General features: G+C 51.3%; 1 protein-coding gene across 8 annotated transcripts in view; it reads left to right on the top strand.

Moving 5' to 3' along the window:
• Positions 1 to 19099, top strand: part of ESRRB (estrogen related receptor beta) — a 167062-nt gene extending 147963 nt beyond the window's left edge. For 7 of the 8 annotated variants that reach the window (XM_074327178.1, XM_019733678.2, XM_074327177.1 and 4 more), the window contains exons 4-7: positions 854 to 964; positions 1474 to 1635; positions 9927 to 10196; positions 15385 to 15862. In XM_074327178.1, the coding sequence (XP_074183279.1) occupies positions 854 to 964; positions 1474 to 1635; positions 9927 to 10196; positions 15385 to 15629 (788 nt within the window). In that variant the 3' untranslated portion in view covers positions 15630 to 15862. Of the gene's footprint in view, positions 1 to 853; positions 965 to 1473; positions 1636 to 9926; positions 10197 to 15384 lie in introns of all 8 variants that reach the window. The other variant, XM_019733676.2, reaches the window with a different exon arrangement.
• The last annotated feature ends 1034 nt before the right edge of the window (positions 19100 to 20133 follow it).

Raw genomic sequence — 20133 nt, 5'->3', positions numbered from 1 at the left:
AGGTTGGTGGCCAGTCTGACTGAGCTGTGTGCCCTTAGATGAGGAGCACACTCCGGGTCTTGTCCACTCTGCTGGTGGGGGTGTCAAATGGTGGCCACATGTCTGTCTAGACAGCAGGTGTTGGGGGTGGGGCAGTCTCTTGAAGTCAGTAGGGACCCAGTGACAATACAGATCTCTAGGATTGGGCCTCACTTTTGGAAATGGGTGTCAGTGTGGCGTGGCACCTGCTGTTGAGATACTTCCAGGCACTGATTTTACAGATGTGACCAGGGCTACCTACATCCCCATGCTGTGGGGACTTTGTACAGATGACTTTGTCTAGGACCCTACCCTAGAATCTCTGAGGGTGGGATCCCGAAACTGTCATTTACCATGAGCGCCTACCCAGATGCTTCTTAAGTGAAAAGTTTGAAAACCTTTGTTGTGACTCTTTCGCGGTGCCTGCCAATAGCAAGGATCCCTCTCCCCTCTTGGCAAGCTGACTCAACCCTGCCCACTTCCGTAGCACGTCTGAAGTAACATGTCTTCTTTCCCTAACACTCAGAGCAGTGCTTTCATTGCTCTTTCTTTTTCAGAAAGACTCAAGAGCTGAAGGTTGCTTGGGATGGGTTTCAGGAGGATGCTGAATTTGGAGAGGCAGGACCAGGCCCTGGCCAACTGGGATGGGCCATTACTGTTCGACAGTTGTTTTAGGATTGTGCAACCATCTGGCCTGAGGCTGGCCGTGGGCCAGCTGTAAGAGGCCATCCGAGCGTGGCCCTGAAGACCTCAGCCAGCGTTGAAATCCCAAGTCGTGCTAACACCCTGGTGACGCTGAATGACTCCTGAGACTTTCTCCCTTTCCTCCCCACAGGTGTGCGCCTTGATCGAGTACGTGGAGGCCGCCAGAAATACAAGCGGCGGCTGGACTCGGAGAGCAGCCCCTACCTGAGCTTGCAGATTTCCCCACCTGCTAAAAAGCCATGTGAGTGCCAGGGCAGTGTAGGCCCCCTTTGCCAGCATCTGTACTGGGACATCTGGCATCCCTTGGGGACAATGCCATCTTCCCACCGCTGGGTTATAGGACCATGTGGATCTTGGGGAGGTGGCATCAGGGCCTGGTGGTGTTGGGTACTTCAGAATGACACTTCATCCAGAAGACCTTCCCACATGGGGTGTCACAGAATGTGGTTCCAAATGAAGCACGGTCCTGAGAAGGCATGGGCCCCCCTCACAGAACGTACCCCTCTCTCACCATCCACCCGAAGCAGGTTCCTCTTGGGAGAATTCACCAGGCAGCTTCCCTTGGAGGGATCTTTCTCAGTAGCCTGAGTCACCACTGCCTGCTACTTTGTGGACAGAAAGAGAGGGGAGGTTACAGCCACATTAGACCTTCCTGGGCCCCTCAGAGCTGACTCTCCTTCCTGACCCATCCCAGGCTCCCCGCCCCTTTTGTCTTTCCCAGGCACTTATTTTCCCCTTTGGTCATTGCAGTGACCAAGATTGTCTCTTACCTGCTGGTGGCGGAGCCGGACAAGCTGTACGCCATGCCTCCCCCTGGCATGCCTGAGGGCGACATCAAGGCCCTGACCACTCTCTGTGACCTGGCGGACAGGGAGCTCGTGGTCATCATTGGCTGGGCCAAGCACATCCCAGGTGAGTCCCACAGGGCCAAGGAGAGCATGTCGCCAGAGGCTCTCAGCCACTCTCCCCAGGGCTGTGCTTTGGACGCCTGGGAGCCTGGCACTCAGGAACCTGGGGCATCTTGGAAGTCCGTTTTTCTCTGCTTTCCTTTTCTCTCCTTGTGGGATTGGAGGGGAGGGGATGATTGGCAGGTCCCATCATGGTCCTGAACTGCTGGGGGCTGACGCAGTTATTCTAATGGGGCTGTGCTTGCATCTATAATAGGTGGTATTCAAAGAGCAAGTTACTTGAATCCTTACAGGCCCAAAAGTAGGGTTTTCTTGTAGACCTGATTGGAAGTCTGCTGGGAAACATGGCAGAAGAGGGATTGGCTCCTTTGCTTCCAATGATTAGAGGCGGGTGGCGGGGAGTAAACAGTGAAGAACACGTCTTGGGAATCAGACTGGGATTCAAATTCTGGGCCTGCCACTTACTCGCTGTGTCACCCTGTCCAGGTCCATCCACCTCTCTGTGGGAGTAACCTCCTTCATGGGCTGCTCCGTAAGGATGAAATGTGGGCATTTGTCATGTGCTGACATTAGTTGCGAGCTCACTATTTCCACTTGCCTGATCTCTAAGGGAGGCCTGTCTCCTTCTGTGGATTCTGTGATTTTATGATCATTTCTGGCATGGAAAGTAGGTATAATGAATGTGTCTCAGACAATACAGACTCTTCTTCTTTGCGTGTGGCCCTAAAGCGCTCTTTCAGTTTTTCTTCTTAAACAGTGTGAGTTGATTTTTTATTTCATTTTTTGTAGACATCAGTACCCACATATTGTAACATTACACATATTTGGGGGAATTTCTAAAGTCTGTACAGTTTATTCCTTTGAGGTTCTAGCAAACTTGGCTCCATAGTTCGGTGGCAACAGCCAGTTATCCTCTGGCAGTGACTCACCATGGACCCAGATTCTTACTAGCTGTGTGACATGGGACACTTTATCTTCTTGTCTGTAGATCCCTTTTGTTTGTTTGTTTGTTGCAGGCCCTGAAAGATGAATGCAGCATACATGGTTATGTAGCAAAGGGGTCCTAGGCTTTGGATGCCAGGCCCACAGTTGATTGGGATGCGTGAGAAAGGCCCACAGTTGATTGGGATGCGTGAGAAAGTCCCTGTGCAGCTTACAGGGAGAAGCCTTCCTGCAGACGGGGCTTGCAGAGAGCCCACATGGCTCAGAGGTGGTACTGGTGTCACTTAGCTGGAGGGAAGCTTAGAGTTCCGTCTTCGGGGGCTCCTCGGTGGCCTCTGGGCATTTTGACTCAGGGGTGGGCTCCTTGGGGATGTGGGCCCTTCCTAAGGAGCTCAGCCTCTGGGATTACACACTCAGTAGTTTCTGAATCTGCCCCGTGCTGGTTCAGCACAGGTGTGGGGTCAGGCCACTGCTTACGACACCTCAGCCTGGATTGCTCCACTAACCCAGGGCCAAATCGGGCACAGCTCCCTGGCACCCCCCTCTCCACCCACACACTCTCTCTCCCCAGTTGAGCTGATACTGCATCCTGGCAATGGCTCAGGTGTGGCTCCTGGTGGTATCCCCAGGTCACTGCTTACCTCTCTTGCCACCCCACCCTTGTAACACCTCCCAGCAGGTAGAATAGAACCAGGAGGCACTGTCTCCCCTGTAGTACCCATTCCCCCCCACCCCCGTGTCTTCCCACCTCCCAGCTCCATCTCCTGTCTGCCCAAGGAAGAGGGCAGTGGGCAAGGCAGAATGGTTCCTAAGGGCACAGATCCTGGTTTCGGGCAGACCTGAGCTCTGATCCCAGCTCTGTCCTTAGTGGCCTTGTGCAAGGTATTTCATTTCCCTGAGCTTCTGCGTCCTCACCTGTGAAATGGGACTCATACTAGAGCCCCTCAGTGGGTTGCTGGGAGGATATGGCACTTAGCCCAGCCCCAGCACGCAGTGGGTGCTGTGCTGGATAAACGGCAGAGGCTGTGACATCATTGTTGCTGAGACTGTTAAAAGCTTCCTTTCCTATCATCATTTCTCCTTGTCCCAAACTGAATGCTTTTTGATTCAAAATAAAATAAACATAGGGGCTCCTTCGTCTGTCTCAAACGCTAATTTGCCTACTTTGCATACATCTGCATGCTGAATTATTTGGGCCTGACCTTCTAGTGTTTAAGGTAAAATTAATTAATAGAGTCTCCTGCCACTGCATGTAAACCTCATATTAAGGGGGATGACACATAGATTGCCTGATATATTTAAACTAATCTACTTAATCCTATCTCAGATTAGATGGAATACTCATTGGAAGACCTGCTCACTAGAGAAAGAGAGAGCAGGTTGAGTAGGGAGGATGCAAGCCTGGCTTCCACCCTAGGACATGTGTCTGCTCCTGTCCCTCTTGGTTCCTGGACAGACAGAAGGACTGGCTCCTTAAGACTCCTCGGGAATAGCTCTGTTTGTAAGCATAGGAAACCATAACTCATGCCTCAGGTGTCTAGCCTCTAGTCCAGAGCCTGGCAAACAGACGGTGCTTCACAGTTGCATTTGCATGCATTTATTGAGCATTAACTATATGTAAGGTCACTTGATAGGAGTTGTGGCTGATACAAAGGATGAGACTAATTTCTGTCCCGAGGATCCCAGTTGGGAATAAGATGGATAATTCAAATAAATCGTTTTCATGGAAATTTTCAAACAATGGTAGGTCAAATATAATGAATTTCTATGTGTCATTACCCTGCTTCAACAGTTATCACCCCCGCCAGCCTCGTTTCATCTCTACTCACCCACTTCCCACCTCATACCTGATAAGGCAGGTAGTTAGAGGAATGCCAGGATGGAGTTTGAAGGCAGAAGGGACACCATAGCCTGTGAGGGGAGAGAGCAGAACCTAAGTTAGGCCTTCAGGGAGGATGGACAGAGCCGGTGGGTGAGTCCTGTGGGGAACTTGGGCCGATTGGGATTTGCTTAGAATAGCAGCCACTCTTTTGCTTGAGTCAGTCTGAAGTTGCCCTCCCCCAAGTACTGGGTTGGCCAGAGGACAAGCCCAAGTCTTGACAGTGCCCACCTCTCGTTCCCCGTGAGTGAGACATTAGAAGAAGAGCCAGCAGCCGTGCATAGGCAGGGGTATCACTTGATGAATTGCAGCCTCCACATGTTATTAGCTGGTTTTCCTCCCAGCCCAGGCAGAGCCAGGAGAACCTTCTGCCAGCCGTGGGAGTCCCCACCAGCCCTGCCCAGCCCCAGCTGACATGTGCATGGCCTCTGCAGGGGACCCCAGAGGCCTCCTCATGGAGGGTCCCTCAGCAGCCCTGTTCCCAGCTCTCCACAGTCTGGCTCACGCTGGGGAGAGAAGAATGCCAGCGGCCGATGAAATATGGGCCGCCGAGTGACAGCAGCTGTGTCTGGAGTGGCCTCAGATCCTATAATTACATCTCCCTTTATTACCTCTACTAATGGCCCTCCAGGTCGACAGAAACGATAATAAATTAACAGATTATGAACTCCACTTGCCACAAATTATGTGCTCTTTTTTTTTTTTTCTTTTTTTTTTAAATTCTAGGAGCTCGTGCTGTCAAATCACTGGGGGATGGGGGGCTTGGGAAGAGCCCGAATGTCATTAGATCAGTTGGTGCAGATAAAGCAACTTTCTGGGGGCAGCAGAGCTGAAGCATGCAAAACCTGGGGAGAGAGGGCCAGTGGGCAGCCAGCTTGGGCAGGGCCGAACCTCAAGGGTCAAGGAGCCGGTGCTGTGGGCGTCTCCCGGCAGAGAGCGCTGCACTCCCCGGGCACGGGCCACACCCAGCTTCTCCCAGCAGCCCCAGCCCAGGATGGCTGATGGAGGAGGAGACCCAGCCCAGCCCAGAAAAGCAGAAGTGAAAGGTGCTTTGCTGAAGGGCAGGGAAGAATGGCTCAGCCCCTTTGTTTGAGTTTAAATAAAAGAAAGAATATGCGCTTCTAGTAAAGTTGTTGGATGTGACAGAGGGGTAGAAATTATGAGCTCTAAATCCCTCATCTTTCTTATGTATCCCTCTGGGAATTTCCTGTACAGAGAGCTCTGTCTGTGTGTGTGTGTGTGTGTGTGTGTGTGTGTGTGTGTCCCTCCACTCCATGGATCATACTATGACAATGCATCTTTAATTTAATTGTATACAATAGTAGCAATTGCCATGTGCTAAGCAGAGTTCTAAGTGTTTCACATGTTAGCTCATTTAATTCAAACAACTCCATAAGGTTAATACTATTGTTATTCCCACTTCACAAAAGAGGAAACTGAGACACAAAGGAGTGGACTTGCCCAGGGTCACAGCCATGGTCAGTAAACCTATATTCTAATATTCTAACAGACAGTCTGGCTCTGGTGTCTGCACACTTTACACTTACGCCCTCCTTACACTCTTGGGTATCTTTCCACATCCACACACACATTCTACCTCGTTCTAGTGGCTTCTAATGTGTCATTCATTTAACTAATAATTACATTTATATAATAATTGTATGTATTACATTAGTTACATTTAAGTTGTTTCCTACTTTGGGTCATTTCAAACTGATCTAACAAACTCTCTTTTCACATTTATCTTTGTATATTTAAGCATGGTTTTCTTTTTAGGAGAAATTCCTAGCTGTGAAATTACTGGGTTAAAGGGAGCATGCCTTTTATTTTGTGATTTAATTTTAAGTTTATTTTTGGACATCTTAAACATGGACAGATTCAAAAGCCAAAACAAAACAAAAAAATGGATGCATGAAAATCTCATCGCCATCTCTGTCCCCTCCCCCTCCTTCCTCCCAGAGGTTTTTATTTCTCATTTTTTCCTTTTAGTGTTTCTTTTTTTCAAATATTAGAAGATATTTGAACTTTCTCAAATATTAGAAAAGATTAAATGTTTCCCCACTTCCTTGCACAAAATGGAGCGGCACATATATGCTCTCCAGCACTTTGGATTTCCAAAGCTATTTTCAGCTCCTTTTGAAGATGCTGAAGGAGAAGAGAGCAATTAGGGGCCAAGTCAACTACTGTGTTTCCCCGAAAATAAGACCAAGCTGGACCATCAGCTCTCATGCGTCTTTTGGAGCAAAAATTAATATAAGACCTGGTCTTATTTTACTATAATATAAGACCAGGTCTTTATAATATAATGTAATGTAACGTAATATAAAAGACCAGGTCTTATATTTTTTGCTCCAAAAGACTCATTAGAGCTGATTGTCTGGCTAGGTCTTATTTTCGGGGAAACAGGGTGCTGAGAACAGCCTAGCAGGGAGATTTGGACACAGGCCTCACAGATATAACCTCCAAGGGGGGCACAAAACTCTCCAAGGCTCTGTCTCCCTGCCTCCCTCCCGCCACCTGCCCTGCCCCTCTTCCCAGAGGGCAGGCCTGTCTTTGACTTAAAAGGCAGTGAAATCCACGCTCTGTCTGAAGGACTAAGGGCTAACCAAGTTCTTTTGCACATTGCCACCTAGGAGTCAAGGCCCAGTGGCATTTGCCCATTCTCTCCTCCGTACCTTGAACGTTTGTCAGGCAACTTCTTTGTACCAGGACAGGAGCCTGAAGTGAAAGTGGGAAGATGAGCAGCCTGGCACTGGTGCCCCCGGGAGCTTGGCACAGAGCATGGCAGCAGCTCATGCAGACACTACAGCAGGCGTGTCAGAGGTGACCTCGCCACCCCTTCAGAGCTCTACCTCACCCTTCAGAGCTCAGCCCCCAAGTCTCCTCTTCTGCAGAGCCTCCCCGGAATCTCTCATTTGGGCCAAATTCCTCAGTTGTGTGTTCTCAGAACCCTCCATCTTGCCATAGCTCTTCTGAAGTCATAACTTTGTGGTGACATGTGGTACTTGAGGTGTATCTTTCCCTCTTGACTGCGAGCTCCTGAAGGCAGGGACCAATTTTGGTTTGAGCTCTCCATTCTGTCCCCAGTGCCTTGCACAGGGCCTGGCACTTAGTAGGTGCTCAATAAATATTTGTTGAATGAATGAAGGGGCAGAAGCATTCTTCTAGTGATTGTACCTACGTGATTAGCCTCACAGGGGTCTTTCCTCCTTCCTTTCCAGAAGCCTAGCTCTTACCTCACCCTCCCTCTCTGCCACCTTCCAATTCAATTGTCTGTTAATTTCACCCCATTTACTTTCTACATCTTTCCTCCCCTTCTGTCTGCTTTCAGGCCCCCCTCCCCCGCAGTGCAGTCCCACACTTCCCTGCATACACACACCCTCATGGGCTGGCTGATTGGTATCTGTTAATTAATGTCGCCCAAGGCCTCTTTTGCTCAGAAGTCTGATAAGAGAAATTGGATGTCCATTTCTATCTATCTTTTATTACCTCCTGGCTCTCCCTGCCAACACAGGCAGCCACACACCATCTCCCACGCTGGGATCCCAACAACACACACGGTCCTGACCCCTCTATGCCACAGCCTCTCCCCTGAGAAGGCCCATCAATCCAGGCTCACCCCGCGTCGTCAGTGTAATTGCTCTGGCTCTTTTGTCGGCCACTCACGGATGCCAGCAGCCAGGTGGTGATCCAGTGCCCGGGCTGTGCACATCTGGCTAGGGAGCCTCAGTGATTGGACTAAGAGGGTGGCCTGCCACGCGAAGGGGGCCCCTGCCCCAGGAGTGCCACCTACAGATGTACATGCATGCACTGGTTGGAAAACGGGAGGGATAGTATTTAGAGACAGAGGACAGCAGATGAGGGTGAAATAGACTCCATGGAAACCCACAGCAATGGGCCAGTGCAAAGCTCGGGACCACCCCAGGCCTCCAGTCCAAAGGGGAGAAGAGACTCGTGCCAATAGAATGTTAACAACAGCAAGAACAACAGTAATAGTAGCAACAGCTACAACCATCACCATCGTGCTCAGGTTTGCCGAGCACTGACTGGGTGTGGGGAGTGATGCTCAGTGCTTTCCATGCACCGTCTTTTTCATCCTCACAGCACCCGATGCATCCAGGCGGGGTTAGCTTCTAGGTCAGCAAATGAAGTGACAAGTCCTACATAAGCAAAATTACCCCTGGAAATCCCTGAATTTCAGTTACCATGACAAATGGTACAAATGGCTTTATGGATACTTTTCCTTCTTTCAATAAATCTGGCTTGGTCAGTGTTGGAACCAATCACTGAATTTCTAGTTGAAGTTACTGCCTGTGTTTAGTGGCCAGCTGTTTGAAAATGAATTTCTTCCCTCCTTCTTTCCCTCCCTCTCTCTCTCTTTCTTATAAATCAAGATGTTAATTGACTTTGCACAAGTTCAGCACATATAATGCAATTCCAGTATATTATTCCCATTTTGCAAAGACTTTTATCTCCTCATTAATAATAATGGTAAGAGCTCTGTAACTATGTTGTATATTCTATAACTGTTGTCTCATTTAGACCTCACAGTGACTCTCTGAAGCAGGCACTTATTGTATCCATTTCACAGATGAGAAAGCTGAGGTTTGGAGAAGTTGCATGGCTTTCCCAAAGTCAGCCTACAGCTAGTAATGGGGAGTCAGGACTCAAGCCCAGGCAATCTCCAGAACACATGGGACAGGACAAGACAGTGTCACAATTCTGGAGCCATCCCCACCCCCAGCCTTCTTTTACTCTGCAGTCAGCCTCAGTGCTACGAGGGAGGGGGAACTCCCATGATTCCAGGCTCAGAAAGAGGATATAGAACTGCTGGACCATCCTTAGGTGGAGCGTGATGGCCGGGGCAGCAGGGGTCTGACCCCTAGCAGGACAGGCTGCCTTGTGACAAAATGCTCCCTGACCCTGAAGGCTCCTGAACTCTTTGCAGCCCCAGGCTGCGGTCACTGGAGGTCACTGGCCGGGAACAGCTGAGTCCTTTCCTGGTTAGGCCCCTGGGTCTCTGCACAGCTGAGACTGCACCAAAGATGTCACTTTAAAACACCCAAACCTACCGGGTTTGAGCAGAGAGGAGGGCCTGAAGACTCCCCAGACTGGAGGGGACCCTGCGCTGCCATGTCCCGATTCCACCATGAATTCGCTATCTCCTTAAATTACAAATGCATTCAGTGAATCAAAGAGCCTCTCCAGATGTATGAAAAATACCCAAGAATAGCAATAATAATGGTAATAACAAGTGTCAACATTGACTGAGCTCTTGTTATGTAAGTCTTTTCCAGGAATTCCATGTCTGACTCATTCACCAAGGGAGGGACAGTGAGTCCCACTGGTACAGAGGGCAGGGCAGGATCTGGGGGTGCCTGGACCCCTGCGCCTTCCCTCTGTCCAGCCAGCCCCGGGAGGCCCCAGCCGCCCACGTGACCACGTGCTGCCCTCCTTGCCCCCTCTTCCCGCAGGCTTCTCGAACCTCTCCCTGGGGGACCAGATGAGCCTGCTGCAGAGCGCCTGGATGGAGATCCTCATCCTGGGAATCGTGTACCGCTCGCTGCCCTACGACGACAAGCTCGTGTACGCGGAGGACTACATCATGGACGAGGAGCAGTCCCGCCTCGCGGGGCTGCTGGAGCTGTACCGGGCCATCCTGCAGCTGGTGCGCAGGTACAAGAAGCTCAAGGTGGAAAAGGAGGAGTTTGTGACGCTCAAAGCCCTGGCCCTGGCCAACTCAGGTAAGGGCAGTGGTGGGGCCCACGGGGCAGCTGGCAGAGGTCTTCTCAGGCCTGGGAAGCACCGCTCTGCTGCAAGCGGCAGGGATGGCGTGAAGATGCCGGAGCTCTTTGTTCCAAAAGATGGTGCAAGGGGTGGCCTGGGGTTCAAAGGATGGTGATGAAGGCATTGGTCGAGGATTTCCTCAGCCCTTGGTTTGCAGGGCACTGTGCTGGGTCCTTGAGCTCCAAGCCAGCACCCTGGTTAAGGACACAGATTCTGGAGCCAGATTAGTAAGTCACATCCTGCTTCTGCCACTTGGGCAGGTCGCTTCACTCTGTGTTTCAGTTTCTCCATCAGTAAAATGGGAACAATAAGCAGTCCCTACCCCAGAAGATTGTGGAAGGGATTTGTTTGTACATAATTATGTTACGCTTACAATATATCTGGCTCATAGGTGCCCCACCTGTTAAATAAATTAGCTATGGACTTACTTCGTTCTTACAAACCCTATGAGCATTATTTTAACCCCATTTTACAACAGATGTGGAAACTGGAGCTTAGAAAGGTGAAGGAAATCGCCCAGGGTCACACACAGCTGGGAGTCAAACCCAGGTCCTCTGAGTCCACAATCAACCTGAGCTTATGCCCGTTCCTTGAATCTCGCCATCAAATGCTCAGGCACAAGACAGAAAGACTTCCCAACTGAGGTGTTTAGTCTGGTATTAAAAAAGAGGCCTCACTCCATCTCTTTAGCTCCTACCAGCTTCTGCTGGACCTTAGGGGCTGGCTTAGGGGAGTGCCTGTGAGGGAGCTCACATGTAATCTGTGTCCACACTTGGTGTCCACCCTACACAGGGTACCATGCCAGTGCTGGGGGGCAGAAGGAAGAGAAGGCATGGCCCGTCCTAAAGAGAGAGTGTGTCAGCCCACACACATGTAATTCTGCTGCAAGGTGGTGTGTGGTAGAGTTAACTGCTCAAGTCTGTGTCAGGAGGACCCAAGTTCAAATTCTAGCTCTGATGCTTGGTGGCAGTGTGACCTTGGACAAGTTGGCAGCCTTCCTTAGCTCTGTCCTTGTATGTAAAATGGGGATATCCCTGCACCTCCTCTAAGTACTTTTGTAGGAAATGATCAACTGAAGATAAAGTACTTAGCCCAGTGCCTGGCCTGGAGGATATGTTCGATAAATATTAATTACCATTATTATTTATATTAGAGGAAACAAAGTATCAGCATGCAGAAAAGGGAGAGCTGGGTCCCAGACTGAGAGAGTACAAATAGGGCAACCAACTGGTTTGCTTGATACTGTCGCACTTTTCCTGAAAGTCCCACATCCCAGGAAACCTCAGTGCTTGGCTAACTGGGTCAGTTGGTGCCCCTAACGAATGGCTTCATAGAGAAGACAGGGGACGCTGCTGATGGCCCGTCAGACCTCCTTTCCTGGGTCTGCTGAGTTTGACTGCTAACAGCTCACAGCCGCCCCCTTCACAGAGACTTACCTTCACCTGCTTTGCCAGGATGGTTATCTATACCACCCACCACCCACCCCCTGGCACCCTCAGCCAATGGGGGAACCCATACAGGGAACAAAGGGCTGGACTCCTGGCAAGGTGGGATCAGGCAGGAGCTGAGGCCACGTGTCCTTACCTTGTAGGCCCCACCCTGTCCTGTCCCCCTCTCTGTGTCCTAAAAGCACATCCTCCATACATCCCATGCGCCCAAACCCATCTCAGGCTCTGCTTCTGGGGAACCTGACCTAATACAGAGAGGAAAGCATGCTTGTTTGTTTTTTAGTTCAAATTCCTTTTATTAATAAACTAAGAATTAAAATTTTCCATGCTTCTATAGAGACCATTTATACCTTAATATTCCAGAACTGTAATGTATATTTTGTTGGAGAATGCTAATGCTGTTGGGGTTTTTTAGTATAGCTTGAGATTGACAGAATAATGAAGTGGATGGTATACAGATTTCCATCTACCATCCCACCCCCTGTATACAGTTTCCCTATTATTAACATCTTGGATTAATGTGGTAACTTGTTATAGTTAATGAGCCAATATTGATACATTTTTATTAACCATAGTTGCCATCAGGGTTTACTCTTGGTGTTATATGGTTCCATAGGTTCTGACAGATCTCCATCAATACACATCAGAGTAGTTTCACCACCCTCACAGTCCCCTGTGCTCGCCTTTTCCGAGGGCAGCATCTTTAGCAGCCTTGCAGAGAGGCTGGGAGTTTGGATGGGCACGGGAGGAGAGGGGACACAGTGAAAGCAAAGGACATAGGGTGACCACAGCAAGACACAGGAAGGCTGGCAGGCCTTGGAAAGCACGTCCTCAATTTTGGACCCTACTGATCATGTCACACCAGACTTAGAGCTCAAGCTTACCCAGGCCGCGAGGGGAGAGTGAAGAGGTGGGAGGCCACTGAACGGTCGCCTCCATCCCGCGCCTCAATACCATGCTGCAAGGGCTCCCAGAAGGCTCTTCAGCCCAGCTCACTGCTCTTGCCTTGAGCTCAACACATACAGACACATGCAGACAGCATGCACACATACCGATATTCACACATGCATACACACAAATACACACACACTTGTGATCCCATAGGAGCTTCAGCTAGCATCAAACTTTGCCTAAATACACAGTTTGTCGTGTGGAATGAAGTTCCAGGAACCTGGACTCCTTGCCCCAGTGGCATCTACCACGCCATCCTGTAGCTTATGTGCAGTTACAAGAAACTCAGGGTGGAGAGAAGGATTCTGACACTCAGAACCCTGCCTGCATAATAGAGCAATCAAAAAATAGAGCAGGCAGGAAGGAAAGAATGGCCGATTTGGGGATTCGACTAGAAAAGCAGTCTGAGGTCAGACCTCAGGCTATGAAGGGATTGGGTTGCAATCGGTCAGTCAGTATAGGGAGCCCGGCAAGGTAGCAGGGAGTGGCCTGTCCCCAGCTGCAAGGCAGGAAAGTAACCCAGGCAGCCAGAGTGTGTTAGCTAGAGGAGAGACAGAGGCCAGGAGATCACTGCAGTGGTCCTGGTGGCAGCCCCAAGGACCACTGTCTGTGCCACTGCTGAGGTTGTGTGGACCAGACAGGGGCCTGATGCTGGGCAGAATAGTGAAGCACATCAGGGACAGGCTGTGGCCCCAAACCATGGCCCCTCAGGAGCTTGCTGGCCGTCTTTCTCCCTGCTTCCTGGCCCTCTCCAAGGCTCCCTGACAGCAGAAAAAATCATAGACATTGATTTTGTAATTAACAGTTTATCAATGCCATCGATATAGACGCGCTGATGGATTGCAAAGAAATTAATCTTGCAATGTTATTTTATTTCATTTTTGGTCGAAGGCAGCTGCCAATTTTGGCCTCCTTGGGGAGGGTGGGGGGATGGGGAGAAGAAGCTGGCAGGAGGCAGGGAGTCTGGATGGCCAGGTCCCAGCCTTGCAGGGACCAGCATATCTTAAGTGCATGCTCTGTAAACAGCTGGGAGACTGGGAATGAAGCAATCCTCCTCACCAACTGGCAGAGAAGGAGTCCTCATTACCTTGGTAACAAGGAGCAGAAAAATGTGGAGGCATCTTGGGTATGGGGCCAGTAACGCCCCAGCCCTGCAAGGGCACTCTCCCCGGCCTGAGTCCTCACAATAATATTAATAATAACACTCAGGTGCTTACTAAGTGCCTGGTAATGTGCTATTTCATTTAACCCCTCACCACCACCCTGTGAGGTATGGACTCTTCTTTGCTCCATTTGACAGACAAGGAAATGATCTCAGAGAGCCTAAGGAACTTCGCCAAAGTCACACAGCATTTAAGACTCCGGAGTCTTATCCACCTCATTCTACTGCTGTCTTCCCAAGAGAAAGAGGCAGGACCCTTGAAGACACAGCTGATTGTGGACCCAGAGGGTCACGGGGTGGTCACTGCTGTCAGCCTGTTGGTGCAGCTGCCCTTGGCAGTCTGGTATCTAAACCAACACAACATGCAAGAGTCATCCAGCTCTTTTGAGGAACTCCAATAGCTTGCCCAGTCTTCCTTGGAGACCTACCCAGAGCTTCGCCCTCCCACGTTTGGCAGGCATTGGGCACTGCAGTTCAGGGTAATGGTCCAGGATCTTTAAGGAATGGCAGAAGAAGACTGGTTATTTTCCCAGAGGCCAGGGAATGGGTTCCAGGAAATTCTTATTGCTTCAGCTCAGACCCAACTGTAACCCAGCTGTCAGCGGACACCTCCCTGCCTTGCTAGGATTTAGGGAAATTTCATTTGAACCCCCAATTCATGGCATGAATCCAAAACCCTCCCCAGAATTTTAGATTGCAAGGGCCCCTCCCACCAGCTTCCTCCATCACCGTTCCCCATGCGTCCAGCCATGCTATCTCAGTTCCCCCTCTTCCCCCCCCCCACCACAGGGCACCCAGACACAGAGCTCAGCCCTTTATCTGTGTCTGTATTCTGTAACCAGCATTTTGTAAGGTGTTGATTGCACTGAAGACTTGAGCTGGTACCTGGCAGCTGCAGCCACAATATTAGTAGTAATGATGATGATGGTGGTGACGGTGGTGACGATGGTGATGGTGGTGATGGTGGTGATGGTGGTGATGGTGGTGATGGTGGTGATAGTGGTGATGGTGGTGATGGTGGTGATGGTGGTGATGGTGGTGATAGTGGTGATAGTGGTGATGGTGGTGATGGTGGTGGTGATGACAACAATGATGGTGATGGTCATGATACCACCAGCTGGGTAGTTTGTACTGTTTTAAGCCCTTGACCTGTATTAACCTCTTGAGGTAAGTATGACTATTATCTCATTTCACAAATGAGGAAAATGAGTCACAGAGAAGTGAAATAACTGGCCCAAAGCCACACAGCTAGCAATTGAGGGATGCAGGATTCCACTTCCATCAGTCTGGCTCCAGAGGCCACTGACACCTGCAGTGCAATGACAGATATGCTCACGTTCAAGCCCCTCAGGGCCTCTGCTTCCATCACTTGGTGGTTTCTCAAGAAACATCCTCCATAGACAGAGATCTCTCCCTGGGTCCAAGCCCCAGCTCTGCCATTGGTCTCTGAGACCTCAGACTGGCAGCTTAACCTCTCTGAGCCTTGCTTTCCCTCTCTCTGCAATGAGGGCCCTGTGGTGGCCCCCACCCCTCAGGGCGGCGCTCTCCACTGAGGCCCCCTGACGTTCACCTTTGTGCCCACAGATTCCATGTACATCGAGGATCTGGAGGCCGTCCAGAAGCTGCAGGACCTGCTGCATGAGGCGCTGCAGGACTACGAGCTGAGCCAGCGCCACGAAGAGCCTCGGAGGACGGGCAAGCTGCTGCTCACGCTGCCCCTGCTGCGGCAGACGGCCGCCAAGGCGGTGCAGCACTTCTACAGCGTCAAACTGCAGGGCAAGGTGCCCATGCACAAACTCTTCCTGGAGATGCTGGAGGCCAAGGTCTGATGGCCCGGCACACACTGACTCCCGCCTGTGGATAGACAAACGGACGGCCCGATGCAGAGACCTCCACAGCCACTAGCCTCGACCTTCAAGCCCTGTGTCATGGCCATGAGCAGTCCCAGAGGAAGAGGCTTCTTGCCTCCCGGCTGTGTGCAGAGTCCTGGGTGCCGTGGGGCGGGGGAACAGGGATGGGAGGGCAGGGTGTGGGGCTCATCTGTAACTGGCTTTTTCTTTGGTATGTTTTTCCTTCTCCATGGGCAGTGCTGAGGCCTGGGCCAGGGCTGACTCCCCTGAGACTGGAGACCACCGAGGAAGGGCCCCCTCTCCCCACCAAACCACCAAGAGGCAGCTCGGACATTTCCTGGCCCCACCCCCACCCCGTGCTCCCCAACCCCTGGCTCGGGTTGGCAGTGCTAGGCCTCAGGACACACAGGCTGTGTACCACCCAGAGGTGTTCCTTTCCCAGAGGGCCGGCACTTTCTTCCAGAGGCCCTGCCTACTCTGAGGTTCTCTGGGGCCCCTCAAGAGCCCCCACCCCTTCCACAGGCCAGAGGGCTCCCTCCCTCCATCCTGCCTGTCAGCGGGGCACACACCCAGCTCCCAGCGGGGACTCAGCATCAGGGGAGTAGCTGTGAGACGTCACACATGTTCCGGGGCACCCCAGCCCTAGGTGCCCTCCCGCCTCCCTGTTCCCACCCTCCTCTCCTCCCCCAGGAGTCCTCCCTGCTTCTTTCTGCCCCTACCTCAGAGCTCGCTCAGAAATGCTTCAGCCGGCCAACGTGACTTCAGGGCCCGTAGCTGGAAAAGTGCTGGCTCATAGCGAGCTCCTCAGACCCCACTTCCTCCTTGCTTTGCCCCCTATCTCTGTCAACCTTCAAGGTAGGTCCAGAGCAGGTGGTCTTTGGGAAGTGGGTGATGTACTGTGGCCTAGCCCCCCTGAGGGCACCCTGGGCACTCCAATTCTAAACTGGAGGATGGAGGCAGAATGCGGAGAGGCCCAAACCAACCTTCACTGAGCACAGAAAGGCCCAGAAGAAGAGATAAGCAGGTGGGGGAACCCTGAAGACAGGGAGCTCAGGGGAGGTCACCAGCCTCCCTGATCCTTCCTGGTTACCAAAGCAGGGGACACCAGCACACCCCCTCCCTGCAATGTCAAGGGCTGGGTGAATCAGTGCCACAGGAGGGGTGTTCCTGCCACCCTTTGACTAAGGAGGTGTGGCATACTCCTTGGGTACACTGAGGGGCCCCAGCTTTCTGGTGGAACCACCTCAGTCCTCCTCGCTGCTGTGTGGGGTGACCAACTACCCCAGTTTGCCCAGGATGTTCCTGGTTTTAGCACTGAAAGTCCTGTGTTCCAGGAAACCCCTCAGTCTGGGCGAATGGGGAGTTGGTCCCCTGATTTCTGTGAGTGGCTGTGAAAGCCCGTTATAGCCCATCTGAGGGTTGGGGTGCAGCCCTGAACACCCTGTCTGGTGCACACAGGTTGCTGAGGGCCACTGAGTGGGTCTCCAAGGAAGGAAGGGCACGAGGCTTGATGGGAGATGTCCTCCCAAGCAGCTGCCTTCTAAAGCAGGCATCAGAGCCAATTTCACCTGGGACTTTTTTCTGGAGAATCCACACTCATTCTAACCCAATCTCCCATCACCTGGAGAGGCAGGCGGATCCCACCTGCTCCTCATTAGGACACGAGGAGGCCAGATATCCTTTTCCACAGCCTCATGGTTTTTCTAAAGGAAGCAGCTATTGCTGGTTCCACTTTCCTGTCTCTCCACTCCCAGACATCACTCCTCCATGCACGAGGGCTCCTAAAACCCAGTGGCTGCAGAGTGGCTGATGTCCTCACGTAGGAAATGCCCAGGGTTCTAAGAGACGGCACAGACCAGTGACATGTGCTCCCCTCCCCACCTCTCTGGCTGTGGGGAATCCAAGGCCACAGTCACTTGACAGGTAGCATTGGAATTACAATTCAAGATGCTCCATCCCCGATGTCCCTGACTGGGGGTATGCGTAGGCGCCTCATCAAGGAACGAGGGCCAAAGCCCAAGTCTAGCTTAACCACCAGGGGCTGTGTCCTGAGGTCTGAACTGGAGAGACCTCCCAGCAAGAGAACTTGGGGTCTGCTCCGTGGGGGCCTCCTCTAGCCTCTCACTGTGCTGTGTGCTTGGGAGGTGGGTCAGAGGGTGGCATCTTGTCACCTGGGCGCCCCGTTCTATGTAGTGCCACCTCCTGCTCAAGCATGAGGACCCGGGCTATCCAGCACGGCTTGTGCACAACGGGTGCCGGCAGCCCATCTTTTCTAGGAAAAGCATCTGGGGCTAACCGGGCAACAACTGGTTTGGGACGGGTGGGTGTTCTGTACACAAGGCAGCCTTGCCTCGCTGGGCTGAGCGCTTCTGCAATGTCCTGGCATTAGAGCCCCTGTCTAGCAGAGAGGGAGGGGGCGGTGGTGCTGATGGCTTGGTGACAGTGTGGTGGGCACCGCTGCTGCTTTTACACTTAACTCTTAGAGTGACAGGAAATGTATCGGTCACAGTGGGAACTCCTTTCAATGGGAGAGACCCTGGTGTGTACTTGTCGGGTCTGTTGACCTTCACAGGACAAGTTTAGGGGCCAACTTCTTAGCTGGAAGTCTCGCCAGCTTGGGGACCTTCCTGGGAAGAGGGTGGCCCTGGCTTAGTGGGGGATGGTGAAGTGAGGAGAATTTAGGACACCCTGCCCCCCAAACAGGACACAACTCAAGTTTACCCCCAAATCTGCTGTTCCTGGAAAATCTGTAAAGAGGAAATAGCCCTTCTCAGTTGTATTCTCATGGTACAGGTCATTGAAATGAACCAAGAAATAAAATGTAAAAATCCAACCATGGAGAAGGTGGTATTGGCTGGGTTTTGTTTGGTCCCTGTGTTCCCACTTTCTGAAGCTTCCATCTTGGTTTTGTCACATATGAACCTTGATAGTGGCCCCTGGTTCTTACATACAGGAAACCAGTTATTTCCTAGGGCACAATTTAAGAACCAAATAGGAAGCTCTCAAAACCAGAGTGGGGTGTGGGTTGGGAGGCATGAGAAGGCTTTAGAGGAGCCAGAATCTGCGTGCTCCCTTGTCAGCAGCCACCCTTCCCACCAGGCTCTGCTCTGCCCACCCCCCCACAGATGGGGGCGGGGGGGCTGGAGGAAGGTGCCTGGGGAAGTGACAAACTTGTAACAAGACAGAAGGGCCCTTACCCACGGAAGAGCACCAAAGAAAAGCACTATGGAAAGATTGTTTTATTTTCTAATAATAATGTGGCTGGAACGGCTTCTTAAGATGTATATATTTTTTAAAATGGCAGTCCTCATCGCATCACCCACCTGTACATATTTCCACCTCTGTATGTGTTCTCCCAAAGACAACCCCCCCCCCCATGTAAATTAAACACCCTAGGATTCTCCCGTCCTGGTCCCATGTATCTGGAATCTAATAAATAAGGAACAGCCTATTGGAGAGTTTCTTCACACATGACGAGCTGCTTTCAGGCTGGCTGTCTGCTGGACAGCACTGCCCTTAGGTCTCAGGCTGATGCTTGGAGAGGCCGTCAGGAGAACCAGCTCAGCCTCAGAGTTCTCTGGGCATTCAAATGGGCATTAAAGTGCGTTCAGCAGCAACACAGAAATGCAGCTTGAGAAGTATGATACAGTTCTGAGGAACCCTTCTACTGCTTTTTATGCTTCTGATATTAATGGTGAGACACGCTTATTTTCATTGATGTGAGAGAAATGGAATCGGATGTATGTGAACTAAGAACTTCCTTGCCATAGGACACTGAAATGCAGGTTGTCTTTTGTTGCAAGTAAACAACACCCCAGCTTATACTGCCTTACTGGATTTATTGCCTGGGATAGATGTGAAATCCAGATGTGGTACAGACATCAGGCAGGGTTTGATCCAGAAGCTCACAAAGGCAACAGGGCTAAGGCTCTACTCTGATTCTCTCAGTTGTGCCCTCTTCTGCCTGTTTGCTTTGTCCTCAAGCTAGATTCTTTCACGGTAGCAAGCAGGCTGCCACCTTTTTGTTTCACCTCACGGGGAGAGAGTGGAAATCTCTTCCTACAAGCATGGAAAACATCTGTGCTTCATTCTGAACCCCAGTGGTTTTGTGTCTATCCCTTCACGAATCACTGTGACCAGCTTGGAGAAGGGACCAGCGCCACTCAACAGTCGAGCTGCTACACAAAAAGGGTTAGGTTGGAAGGCTGGGAGACAACCGGCCAACCACAATGCCCACAAAATCAACACACCTGGAGGGCTCAAGGCCAGGTCAACTTTTCATGAGCTGTTTGTACGTTTCCTGAAGCCTGGTTTTGGCCCCAGCAAATAGAAGCATAGGGATGGCATTGAATGTCCAGGCGGGGGACGCCCAGAAGGCAGCAGGCCAGAGGGTCAGCTAAATAAGGAACGGGAATGAGCTTCCCTCCACAATAGATGTCGGCAGCGACCATCCTCACCAGCTGTGAGCTCTCCCATTCCGGCT

Source organism: Rhinolophus sinicus, linkage group LG03 (genome assembly GCF_036562045.2).
Source record: "Rhinolophus sinicus isolate RSC01 linkage group LG03, ASM3656204v1, whole genome shotgun sequence".
Classification (NCBI taxonomy): Eukaryota; Metazoa; Chordata; class Mammalia; order Chiroptera; family Rhinolophidae; genus Rhinolophus; species Rhinolophus sinicus.
This window is presented reverse-complemented; position numbering and strand designations above follow the sequence as displayed.